Raw genomic sequence first — 12,656 nt, forward strand, 5'->3', positions numbered from 1 at the left:
AATGATGAATGGGATGGGATTGTTGTTCCCATGTTGGAGCATGTCTTAAGTTTATTTTTTAGCATTAGTCTTATTCCATGGTTATGACAATGAGAAGAAGTTTACATTTTTGGTAGCAGATAAAGAACCTAATGTTACAACTTACTTTAAAAGTTTTTTTGACTAATCACACAAAGGAAATCATCTAGACAGTAGTTCTATATAACTACTATATGTACATATCTTTTTGTTTCAAAAAAGTTTGCTTCTTTTGACTATAATACCTGTTGATAAGCTTTAAAAGACACTGCACAGAGCTCTAGTATTAAGCTTAGAACTTCTTAATATCTTGCTAGATATACTTCTCTGTAGCTTAGGGACAAGTGTTAATGTACAGAGCATTGTTTGATTTCTCTGAGTTTTCTACTTCTTCTGTAATTTTTCTGTTGATAAATCTTAGGGCCATTGCTTAGCTCTCATCGTAGCTTTGTTGTCTCTGAGGTTTGCTTTTTGTAGCTTTCCTAAAACTCTGTGATTTTAAGAATCCCCACCAAAGCACCCAGTGCAGAAAGCAGCTCTGAGGGTGTAGGTGGGTCAGGGTAGGGAGCCTTTCCCTTCTGACATTCTCTGAAAGCACAGAGGTGTCAGGGCTGTTGATTGTCTGGGAGAAGGGCTGTTCCAATGGCATTAGGAATGGAAGAGCTTTGATTCTGGAATTCCTCCCTTTCCCTCAGGGAAAATGAGCAGCTGTCTTAGTCATGTGCTGGCTTTTGGAGTGGCAAGGGTGGGAGGTAGTTTTGGGCAGAGAGGGCTCTGGAGCAGGTCGGGGATGGTGCTGTGCTCTGTGTCAAATGGTCCTTGGTACAGCATCAGCTGAGCCAAGGCAGAGCAGCTGGAGAGCACGTCTGCAGTGAGTAGGGACCAAAGCACAGGAAAAGTGGCTGCTGAAAGAGGTGAGAGGACTGTGCCATGCACAGCAGAGTCAGGCAAGAGGTGCAGCCTTACACCTGAGCATTCCCACTGCATTTAACTTCATTTCCTGCTCTTTTGATGTTGCATTCTATGAGCTGGGAATTTCTGCTTGGTGTGTTCTTGGAAACTTTGCAATGCTGACTGCAAATGGTGCAAATGAGCAGTGGTGAAACAAAGTTGAGAGCTACTTGGTGCTGCTTCTTGTTGCCGGAATTCCGTAGATCTCCTGATTTCAGATGATCAGAGATGTGCTAGGCCACTCTGTTACTGAATGTGAAAGTCTCTGCCAATTCAAACTGCCTCTTATTTGAAGCCTCTTGTCTCTGAATTTGTTGCATTGCTGAAACAACACCATGAATGGCAGGATGTAGCCAAGCTTTTAAGAAATGCCTACATTCCATGTACATCAGAGTCATGAATTTGCTTTTCTTGTCCAGAGCCTCAGAAGACTCATTCCAAACTGAGAGGGCAAATGTGTTGCTGCCACCACTGCCAGCCATGACTGCTGCACAACATGAACCAAAGTTCACCATGACCATGCAAAAGAGACCCAGAGCTGTGACTGACAACCTGGAGCTGCCTGCCATGGATAACCCTGCCAGGAAGCAGGATGGATTCTTAGCCAAGCACAGGAAAGTGGAGGAAGACCCCGAGGAGCAAACCCAGGCCATCACCATTGGTATCCAGGAGGGCTGGTGGGAGTATTCCTGCAACCCAGGCATGCTGTGTGATGCACTGCAGAAACATCCTCTCAGATAAGTCACCATTTCTGACTGTAGGCGACTGCAACTAAAAGGAGTGTGTGTATAAAAAGGAGTGTATTTATAAAAAGAAAAGGACTGCAATCTGGGCCTTAGGTTGTATATAAGTCAGAGGAAATTGCTGCATTTATGGGTTAAAAAATTAGAATTTACTTGCTTTTTATAAAAAATTTGGCAGTTTAATGATGGCTTGGGACATGGGGTCTATGATATTTGGGGGTGAGGGAGCATGTGTCTGTGTTCTGTCTTAGGCCAGACTGTGCACAGTGCATTAGCTGCCTTCTAACTGCTTGCTTTTTCCTGATCATTTTCCTGCTTCCAGCCCTCACTGCACTCCCAGCTATTGAGCAAGGAAATCTGCTGCTGAATTTCTCTGTGCTTGGGAGAAGTTGAATGGTGCAAAGCACTGTGAGCTGCCAGGTGAGAAGCCAAGGTGGCATTTCAGTTACTGGAGGGATTGCTGGGAAAGAAGGCAAGAGGGGGAGAGCCCGGTGCATAGACTATGCCTGGGAGAAATGGACATTTTCTCTGGAAATTTAGGAAAGCCTGACTTTGCAATTGCTTTAGGCATCTCTCTCTGAGCAGCTTTCTCTCGGTGGTTTTTCAGGGATCTGCAGGGCATGAGAAGAATCCTTTTCCAGTGACTTCTGTGCCACATGAAGGGAAGACAAGAAGACCTGAAGTTAGGACAGTAAGTGTTTGTTTTACAGCCCTGCCTGTAGTTTCTGAAGACAGCAGCCAGGGCTGGCCCTGCAGCCACCCCGGCCTCTGCCTCCTCATGAGCACTTCTTTTGGGAGCAAAGAGAGAGGGAGGGATGGGGCAGAGCTGCCCTCTCAGGGAAGCACTTGCTGAGTCTCCTGGCTACAGCTGAACAGCACTTGAATTTTGACTCCTTGCTGGGCCTTGGATCAGTATGGACCAGAAGGAAATCCTAGAGCTGCTGATCCGTTTTTGATTGTACACTTGAATCGTTACAAATGTTGCATTGTCCTGTGGTACAAGCAGTGGGGAATACTGAAAAGCTGTAACCTGCCATCCCGTGGTGCCTTTGCAGTGTCATTTTCCATAAAACACCAAGTTTTGTGGGCCCCTCTGGGCAAAGGGATGCATTGCCATGATCTGCTGGCAAACTTGCAAAAGAAAATAAACATGATGTGGCTAGCTGAGTGGCTGGCAGGCTGTAAAAATCCTCTGCAGAAAGAGGCAGCTGCTGAAAGTCAAAAAGTCTTGCAGTTCCTCTTGTAGTAAAATCACTCCAGTCATTGATTGTGTTCTGCCAGGTGTGCCTGTTGGATGAATGCAACCAAATGTTTTCTCTCTTGCTCCTTTTATTCCAGAGTTTGCTGCTGAACAAAGCCCAGTGAGGGGACCAAGAGCCAGCCTGACCTCACACAGAGAATGATTCAGAACGTTCAGTGACCAAGTGCCTTAACTGGGTCTCCAGGATGTAAATAGTTCCAAGTTCTCTAGTCTATCGAAACCTTACAAACACTTTTGTTTTTTATTTACTGTTCAATGCAAAACACCTGCTTTTTTTTGTTTGTTTGTTTGTTTTGTTTTGTTTTAAATACAGTTGTATGTTCTTTTGGTTACTTTTGAGGGTAATGCTTTTCTATCTTGCAAAAGAAGGGATGGGCTGTGGTATCAGCCATTAAGATAAAAATGTGGAGAGAAGGATGGTGTAATATTCACTATAAAATAACTGGTGGTTAAGGAAATAAAATAAAAAACCCCACAGCATTATGTGTACTAAAACCAGTGGCCAAAAAGGCAGTGAGCAGACTAAATGATAGAGATTCAAACAGGAAGGCAGCTGTCCCCAGAAATGTACATTCCAGGGGATTTCTCTCCTCTGACAGGAGGCATTTTGGTAAGCATCACCAGCAACCACAAACTAAGTGATAGAAATTCAAATAGCAGGGAGACACTGTCTCCAGAGACATATATTCCAATGTATATTCCAAGGGATTTTTCCTTTGACCAGATTCCAGCAGGAGGCATATTGATAAGCATCATCAGAAGTTTTCCCCAGAAAGCCTTTTACCTCACAGCAATCCGGGAATTATCCACCAGTTCCAGAAACCGTGATAATATGCTAAAGAAGAAACCCTTCCATGGCACAAAGAACTGTATAAAAGGGACCCTCTGAGAAATGCTCTTTGGAAACCCATTGGGACTGTGGTGCAAAAGGGCCAAATCCTAAATCTCCCCAACTCTGATCACCCGGCTTAGAGTCAATTTTAGCTTCTTTTTTATTCCAAATTTATACTTTGATAACTTCATAAATTTAATTAATTATTGAATTGCAGTAGTCATTTATAAAAGTAGTATCCCAAAACAATTGTGATGAAAGGAAAGAACATCTCCCTTTTCTACATCATTTCATGATGTAGGAACAGCTTAGCACCGTACTGAAATAAAGTTCCTCTTGGTTTTGTGGTTGCTCCAGTTGCCTGCCTGTGGCGACTTACACAGCCACATTTCCCAACAATCTTTTGGACACTGCCATGAACAAAGACAAGACTCCCAGGGAAGTTCCTCCCGAAGTGGAAGAAAAGCAATTCTTATCTCTGAGGTCTAAGCATGTGGGGCACCTGCCTGCATCTGTCAGCCGCAGACTTTGCAGAGCCCGGGCTGCAGAAACTCTCGGGGTTCACAAGCACTGACAGTGATTCTGGCAGCCAGCGCCGCCCTCCAGTGGGGGCTGTTTGAACTCCATTCTACAATGGCTTTCTTTTTTGGGCTTGATAAATGCATTTAGAGTGCATGGATGGGCATCTCACCCCATGACTCCATCTAAATTCCGGAAAATCATTCTAAAATCTTCACAAACCAGGACTTACATTTTTTTTAGGAATTACTTGGAAAACATAAGGGACTCTGTCAATATAGAAATATTGATTCTAAATTTATAGACAGTTTTATGTCCCATGCAGTCATTTTGAAATGCTCTACAGAACTGGTGGATCAGCTCTAACAGCAATCTCTTCAGTGAACCTTCAGTGAGAGCAAAAGGATTTCATTCTTTCATATACTGAGCATTCAAACTATGATCTACCACAACTCACTCCACATAGAAAAACTGGAAGGTGAGGTTAGAAACAGAAGCATTTTGCCATAACTTTTGCAGATCTTTAAAACACCATTAGGAGAAATCAGAATGTTGTCAGACTATAATCCCAGCAGATTTCTGCAAGTCCTTAGAGTATAAAAAAGAATAAAGTTCTTACAAATCTAAACATCCTCCAGCACCCTCAAAACATGAGGAGGTGTTCATCTCTAACCATGGAATTCATGCCACAGTCTTCACATCATGGGGATATATACAATTATGTCAATCTCCCTCAGAAAGCACTGGAGTCCTTTCAGGCATAGTTGATTTTAATTGATTACGTCATCATCTTACTTCTATCATTCATCTAGAAATTCCTTTGAAGTTTCAATCCAGGATTGCAGTCAAAGACAGCATTACTACAACATTGAGTTAGTGTGCTCAAGAAGTTCCAAACAACAAGATACAGAAAGATTAACTTAGCCCCATTTTCTTGGTCTTTACTAGCAAGGGAAAGGCTTGGACAAGAGGAAATAGCCTCCAGTGGTGCTGGAAAGACCAGGACATTTCTCCAGGAAAGCCTTTCAGGTTTCTTCTCTGCCCATAGCCCTGTAACCTCACTGTGCCACAGGGAACATCCCAAGGAGACAGGGAAATGCACGGGATTTACGGAAAATGCAGACAGTGGGCATGCTCTGTGTCCCATACAATTCCCAAGGGACACGGGGCTGCAGTGACACGCTGTCACCATCCGCTCATACAAGCGGGGCTCGTGATGGTTCATTAACTGATCTCAGAGTGCACAAACAACACCGAGGGGATTTCAGCATTCATCAACACAAATGCACCTTTTATTGAGTGCCCGCAGCAAATGCAATAGAAGGATTAGAAAGGATATAAAGGAGAGAGAGAGAGAGAGAGAGAGAGAGAGAGAGAGAGGAGGCAGAATATTGCTACCAACAGAGAGACAAAATCGTCATGGTCCGGCTAATACATCCCTTTTGTCATGTGAGGAAGAATCTCAGAACACCTGGTTAACTCAAGGTTCTAGTATAGTCCATTCCTAAGGAGGGAACAGGTCTTGAAATCACTGAGGGGGAACAGATCCAATAAAGAAGAAGTCCCTTGAAATCACTGAGGGGAAAAGAAGGTACAGCCAGTCTGTGTTCTCAGCAGTAGGTGAGAACCATTGTCTTCTTGGTCCAATGGCCACACCTGCAGGCAAACATCTCACTTTTGGTCAGGTCGGCTCCCCCACACACCTCCCCCGTGTTAGGGGTTTCAGTCTCAGTCCTTGGCAGGGGAGAGCTTCTCCATAGAGAGATTTCATGTCTCAGTCCTTGAGAGAGAGGCTTCTCCCATCTCAGTCTGTCTGTCACGGTGGTTGGAAAGCAGAGGATAGCTCTTCTGTGAGGGGAGGGACCACCAAAGGTTACCCCAGAAAAGTCCCACCAAGCCAAGAGGTGGGGAAATGCTCAAGCTATTGTCACCAAACAGGTGCCAGTGTACAGGGCATGTCACCTCCTTGGCAGGCTCTGCCAGAAGCAGGCATTGTAGACACAGCTGTGAACAATCGCTTGGCAGGGCAGAACTCTGCTCAGGGGCCTCAGGATTATTTGGCCTTCATCCACCACTGGCAGCCCACAATTCCCATCAGGGTCCTCAGGCTCCCCATGTCTGTCCTTGAGACGGTCATGAGGCAAAGGGAGGGAACTCCAGAGTGTCTCTCACACATGCTGTTATAAGTTTGGTCCTATTGGTTTTGGGGAAAGAATGGGAAGTTGTTTTTTGTGAGGAGAAAAGGTGTCCAGGACTTGGTGGGGACGGGAGGTGGACGAGGCGAGGAGTGATTGGGCCAGTGCACCAAGTAATCATTCAATGCCCTGAAGAAATGATTGGCCCAGAATGAACCTCACTAAAGACCTATCAGAGTGCCTAAATTGCCCCAATCAGTGCACGGATCCAAACCCCACCAATCCTGGACCAAAGGGAGTTATAAATGGGGGGGTTTTCGTTTGGGTGTGGTGCTTTCTGGTTCGTGGGCAGTGGGATTAGTTCACGTGGAAAAGAGCCCAATGTGTTCGCAGCACGTTGTTATTTTTTTTGAGCTGTTGTGAGGGGGTCCAAGCTTATCTTGGACCCTCTGTTTCTTCCGTCTTGTTTTTCAATAAACGAGAGCCTTTTTCATCTTTTTTCTCAAAAACTGGCCTCGTTCATTCATTACACTGTGTTGGAAATGGAGTACTGAGACATGTCTAAAAAGAGACACAGTCTCAAGAAAAAAGGGACATTTGATAAAATAACAGAGAATAATAACTATTTAGGGCTGTTTTAAAAGGAATGTGAATTATAGCTGAGTAATGAATTTGAACAGCACTTAATTGAAGAACAAGACACAACGCCTTTCTGCCTAATGCCTAAATCTAAACTGTGTTATTGAAAGAATTGTTATGAGTTGTAGTTCCTCTACAGGTTAAAGGACCAATTGAAGTCCTGAGGCCTCAGCACCAGGCCCTGTCTGAGGCCTGAACAACAGGCCCTGAGCCAAAGCTGACCTCTAAATAAATTTTCCCACCAAATGTTATATTTGTATCTACTCATTAATGAATCACTGTGGGCAATATGATCTCTGCATGTGTTCATTGGTGAAATGTGGATTTACCTTTCTGTATCTAAAAATCAGACAAGGCCCCATCCGGCCTTGATTGGGGCTGAATGGTCAAAGTCAGCTCCCTTGGTTCCTCCTGGGGCCCTGGCCAGGCTTTGGGAGGAACCCAAGAAGAGGATGAAACCAGATGTTGCCACACTGGAAGTGCTGTCAGTTTGTTCATTCAGCACTGTCAGAGCTGGGCCCTCTCACAGCGGGCTTGGAGCCTCACCTGTGGCTGGAGGCACCTGCAGGAATTCCCAGTGTCCAGGAGTGGCTCTGCAGCCCTTGGCTGGGACAGCTTCCCCCAGCTGCTCTGTGGATCTGGGAGATGGCACAGCCTGAGGGGAACTGGTGCTGGATCTTTCTTAATCACTGCAGGCAATCTGTGGTGGTCATGGTTGAGTGCATTGCTGAGCTGCTCCTTTTGTAACTATTTTCTAATTATTATGTGCTTTACTTTTGTAATTTTTGCAGATTTACCTTATATAAATTACACAATATCTTCAGTTGGTGTCTGTGGCTTTGGTGCTGACCCTGCCACTGGGAAAACTGACCCTGTGGGCTTCACAGAAGCAAGGGGCCCTTGTGACACTGCAGAGCCTTATGTGACCAGGGGACCATGGTGACCCTGTGGGGCTTAATGGAACCAAGGGGCCATTGTGACACTGGGCCCTCATGGAACCATGGAGACCATTCTGACATTGTGGGGACTCATGGGGACAAGGCTCCATTATTTTCCTCTCCCTGGCACTGCCCAGTTCAGCCTTTCCCTGCCCCTGCCCCAGCCCAGCAGAGCAGCAGAGTCAGGTCTGGCCCTGCAGCAGGAACTGCAGGCACTGGAGGTCAGGGACAGCCACTCTGGGTCTGGAATGCTCAGCAGATGCTCAGCTTGGGCAGCTCCTGCAGCCCTAGGGCCAGCCCCGCTGCCCAGCCCAGCAGCAGAGTTGGCCCCGGTGCTCCTCAGGCAGCTCCTGCTGGCCCAGGGACAGGGCAGCCTCTTGCCAGGGCTCCTCTGCACACCCACGGGCTCCTGCTCTGCTCCTGGCCCATGCCAGCTGCCACCAGAGCCTTTCCCAGGGGAACACGTCTGTGCTGGCCCCAGCAGCCATTGCTGCAGCCCCTGCCCTGCTGCCCAGAGCCCCGAGCTGGGGCTGCTGCTCTGCAGAGCGCGGGGGCTGTGCTGCCCGGGGCCCTGGGCTGCCTCTGCTGGGCTCTGCTGCTCAGCCTGGCACACAGAGGCAGCTGATGGTGCTCCCTGCACTCACCCCCTCCCACACAGGCTCTGCGGGGCCATGGAGGGGGCTCAGAGGTGCCTGCCTTGTGCCAGGGCTGCCAGAGGGGCTTGGGGCTGCCCTGGATCCTCCTGGGGGAGTTCCCTGAGGCTCAGAGCAGGCAGTTCCCAAACTCCTTTCCCTGGGCCTGCTGTGTCCCTGGGCTGCAGAGCTCTCCTGGCTCACAGCAGACATTCAGTCCTTGATCTCGGGGTGACCCCAGCCTGGCCAGGCCTGTGCCCAGTCAGCTCCACTCCCTGCTGCTCCCTGGCACACCCTGTCCCTGCAGGTCCCCTGTGTTCTCCTGGCAGCTCCCAAGGCCCTCCAGACAAACCTTCCCCTGCCATCAGCCCTGGCACAAGCTGCAGAGCCGCAGGAAGGTTCAGCTCAGACCATTCAGCATCTGATGGGCACTGGCCACCAACAAGCAAAACCTGACCCAGACCTGAGTCCCCTGAAGGCCCCAGTGAGACCCTGATCTCTTCCCACTGAGCCCTGGGAGCACAAGGAACACGAGGAGCCTCTTGAGAGTCCTGAGAGTGCCTCTGGAGGGGAGCAAAGCCTTCCTGCCCTGCGCTCAGGAGATGCCCTTTGCTGGTGGAGCTGCTGTGCTGGAGCCCAGCTGTGTCCCAGCAGTGCCCATGGCCTGTCCCTGCCTGAGGGCACAGCACGGACACGCAGCAGGACAGTGACCAAGCTGCCAGAGCACTCCGGCCTGGCACCCACAGCAGGGCTGGGAAGGGGAGTGTGGAGCTGGGAGGAGCAGATGTGGAAAGAGGCAGGGCCATTGTCCCTGGCCGTGCTGCTGTGCTGGGAGCCCCTTCCCTCCACCTCTGCACACAGGCACTGCCCCTGCAGAGCCAGAGAAGGGCTGAGGAAATGCCTTGAACACACAGGTCAGGACAGCCACTTATTTTTATTCAAATACAGAGGGAACAAGCCACCTAAAAGCCTTTGTGTTACAAAAGAGAAGTGGAAGTTCATGTAGAAATGCTCAGAGTAGTACTAGAGTATATTATAAAAAACATTTTAACACCGGGATAATAATAAGAAAAGGTCCCAGTGACAAAATGGACAAAGAGGAAAAAAAGGCCTAGATTGTAAAGAGTTACATTCACAAGGTTCTGGAGCAGAAAAGTTTAACATTTCTGAAAAGATACATTCATCATTTTCCTCAGGGTACCCTTGAGCTCCTGGTTCCTCAGGCTGTAGATGAGGGGGTTCAGGGCTGGAGGCACCATCGAGTACAGAACTGACAGGGCCAGATCCAGGGATGGGGAGGAGATGGAGGGGGGCTTCAGGTAGGTGAATGAGGCAGTGCTGATAAACAGAGAGACCACAGCCAGGTGAGGGAGGCAGGTGGAAAAGGCTTTGTGCTGTCCCTGCTCAGAGGGGATCCTCAGCACGGCCCTGAAGATCTGCACATAGGAGAAAACAATGAACACAAAACAACCAAATACCAAACAGAGGGAGAACACAAGAAGCCCAAGTTCCCTGAGGTAGGATTTGGAGCAGGAGAGCTTGAGGATGTGTGGGATTTCACAGAAGAACTGGCCCAGGGCATTGCCATGGCACAGGGGCAGGGAAAATGTATTGGCTGTGTGCAGCAGAGCAGTGAGAAAGGCACTGGCCCAGGCAGCTGCTGCCATGTGGGCACAAGCTCTGCTGCCCAGGAGGGTCCCATAGTGCAGGGGTTTGAAGATGGACACGTAGCGGTCGTAGCACATGATGGTCAGGAGGAAATACTCTGCTGAGAAGAAGAACATAAAGAAAAAGAGCTGAGTAGCACACCCTGTGTAGGAGATGGTCGTGGTGTCCCAGAGGGAATTGTGCATGGCTTTGGGGACAGTGGTGCAGATGGAGCCCAGGTCGCTGAGGGCCAGGTTGAGCAGGAAGAAGAACATGGGCGTGTGCAGGTGGTGGCCGCAGGCTACGGTGCTGATGATGAGGCCGTTGCCCAGGAGGGCAGCCAGGGAGATGCCCAGCAAGAGGCAGAAGTGCAGGAGCTGCAGCTGCGGCGTGTCTGCCAATGCCAGCAGGAGGAAGTGGCTGATGGAGCTGCTGTTGGACATTTGCTGGGGCTGCACATGGGGACCTGTTCATGGAGAAAGGACAGTGACAAGTCAGGAGAGGCTGCTTGGAGCCAAACCTGGGCCATTCCCTGTAGCCTCTTCTGCTGTGACTCATCCACCCTTGTTCCTGCTCTGGGAAAACCTTCACCCAGGTTCCTGCCTGAGCTCCAGTTGTGCTGGCAGAGTGTGCCAGGAGCAATCAGGGCTGTGCATGGGGGCTCTCAAGGAGCCATCCCTGCCCCACTGCCCTGGGTTTGTGGCCATGGGGCAGATGGACAAGGCTGGATCTTCAGGATTTGTCAGGAAAATCTCTCCTAATGCAGAAAGGCTTGGTTGCATCTGCACTCCCACTTCTAAAGGAAATAGATGCCAGGAGTTGCTATAAGGAATTGTTTTCCTACCCACACATCATTCCAGGATCTCTGAGGTCAGAAATCCCCAGCATTTCTGCTGCACTTTGAGTTGGCCACTGAGAGATGGGAGAGGCTGAGGGAAGGTGAGGGGCTGGATGGGCTTGTTCCCAACTGCCCTGGCTTTGCACCTTTGGCTGCAATCAGAGCACAGTCACACTCCCAGGTCAGCCTGGGATAAACCAGACGCTGCCCAGAGCAGAGGGATCCCTGAGTGTCTCACCCTCTCTCAAGGTCTCTGGACAAGGTGTCAGTACTCCCTTTTGCCAAGGACACTCACAGCTCCCTTGGCACACCCAGCAGCATTTCCTCAGCTGTGGCAGCTCTGCCCTTTTCCGTGGGACATTCAGGGAACTGCCAGAGGCTCTGGCACAGATTTGTACCCAGGAGAGGAGCTCAGAGCTTGGAAGGGCACAGCAAGGAGATCCCTGGCTGTGCCCATGATGGGATCTCAGGAAGGGGGCTCAGCTCATTCCCATTTCCCATGGACTGCTTTGCCCACAGCCCCACAGGTCCCAGGGAAGCTTGGACACCCCATTCCCATGGACAGCCCTGCCTGGCAGGAATACCAAGGGCAGTGCCTGACTCAGCTGCTGCAAATGCCAGAGCCTCCCTGAGAGCAGCAGATAACAGTGACAATATCAGGGCAGGGCAGAAACAAGAGAAGATGCTGTGTTACTGTGTCTGAGAGGGCAGGGCAGAGACAGCCGGGCACTCAGGACAGTGTTCCCATGCCCAGCTGTGCCCGGCACCTCCCACACACCAACAGTGCCTTCCTGCCCCAGCACTGCTCTGTTCAGCCCCCTCTCCTTGCCTGAGCATCTCCCTGGGCCTGGACATTCCCTCCTGAGAGGAGCCTTGTCCCTGCCAGCGCTCACAGAGCCCATCCCACCCTGTGTGCCCTGGCCCCGGCCCTACAGAAACCTGCCTGTGTGCAGGGCCCTGGCTGGGGCAGGCTCTGTGTGCAGGTGGGCAAGGGCAGCTCAGGAGAGCCCTGCTGGGCCCTGCAGAGGTGATGCTGCTGCTGTCCAGGGCTGAGGGCCCTTTGGGAGGCTCCCAGCAGAAAGACTGACCATCCAAAGGTACAGTTCTGGAGTCTCTGTAAATGTTCAAACATTCCTTTGGTGATCCTGTGTGTCCCTTTCAACTCAGAATGTTTTGTGATTCTGGGATTACAATTCCTGCTCTGCCTCTCATTCCTCTGTTGGTCTATAATCAAAAGAGGAAAAATCCCCTTGCAACAGTGTTGGAACATTAAAATAAAAACCAGACCTTTATTGGAAGCTTCCAGGTGTCCCAGTGGGGATGGGGCACACCCAGCCCCTGATTTCAACAATTTATTGAGGTTGAATAATCCGGATATTTAACCGGAACATCCAGTAGGAGACTCAGTTGCCCTGGTTACACACCTCTGGCTCAACCCATTGGAGTAGGTCTAGAGGATTCTTTGCCCCACTCTTTGTTATGACTACTCACATGCTGGTAAAA

At 49.4% G+C, this 12,656-nt stretch overlaps 2 protein-coding genes, 1 long non-coding RNA gene and 1 pseudogene across 4 annotated transcripts in view; 1 reads left to right on the plus strand and 3 right to left on the minus strand.

Annotated features, from left to right (window-relative positions):
- Window positions 1-12,656, plus strand: part of LOC135287561 (zinc finger protein 345-like) — a 737,501-nt pseudogene that overhangs the window by 560,433 nt on the left and 164,412 nt on the right.
- The window catches only part of LOC135287518 (zinc finger protein 23-like), a 387,441-nt gene that overhangs the window by 259,885 nt on the left and 114,900 nt on the right, over window positions 1-12,656 (minus strand). The gene's annotated exons all lie outside the window — the stretch shown is intronic.
- On the minus strand, window positions 5,700-8,032 carry LOC135287665 (uncharacterized). 2 transcript variants are annotated; one of them, XR_010351226.1, is made up of 3 exons: window positions 7,896-8,032; window positions 7,645-7,736; window positions 5,700-6,172 (listed from the first exon to the last, which is right to left on the minus strand). It is a non-coding gene; the product is annotated as an uncharacterized LOC135287665 (long non-coding RNA). The 2 variants fall into 2 exon arrangements; XR_010351225.1 differs by having other exon boundaries at window positions 5,700-6,518.
- Window positions 9,588-10,377, minus strand: LOC135287641 (olfactory receptor 14J1-like; the record flags this gene model as incomplete). The annotated part of the gene is made up of 1 exon (XM_064400913.1): window positions 9,588-10,377. A coding segment is annotated over one exon (552 nt), but the record flags the coding sequence as incomplete, so codon positions are not given.

The sequence above is a fragment of the Passer domesticus genome, chromosome 30, assembly GCF_036417665.1.
Source record: "Passer domesticus isolate bPasDom1 chromosome 30, bPasDom1.hap1, whole genome shotgun sequence".
Classification (NCBI taxonomy): Eukaryota; Metazoa; Chordata; class Aves; order Passeriformes; family Passeridae; genus Passer; species Passer domesticus.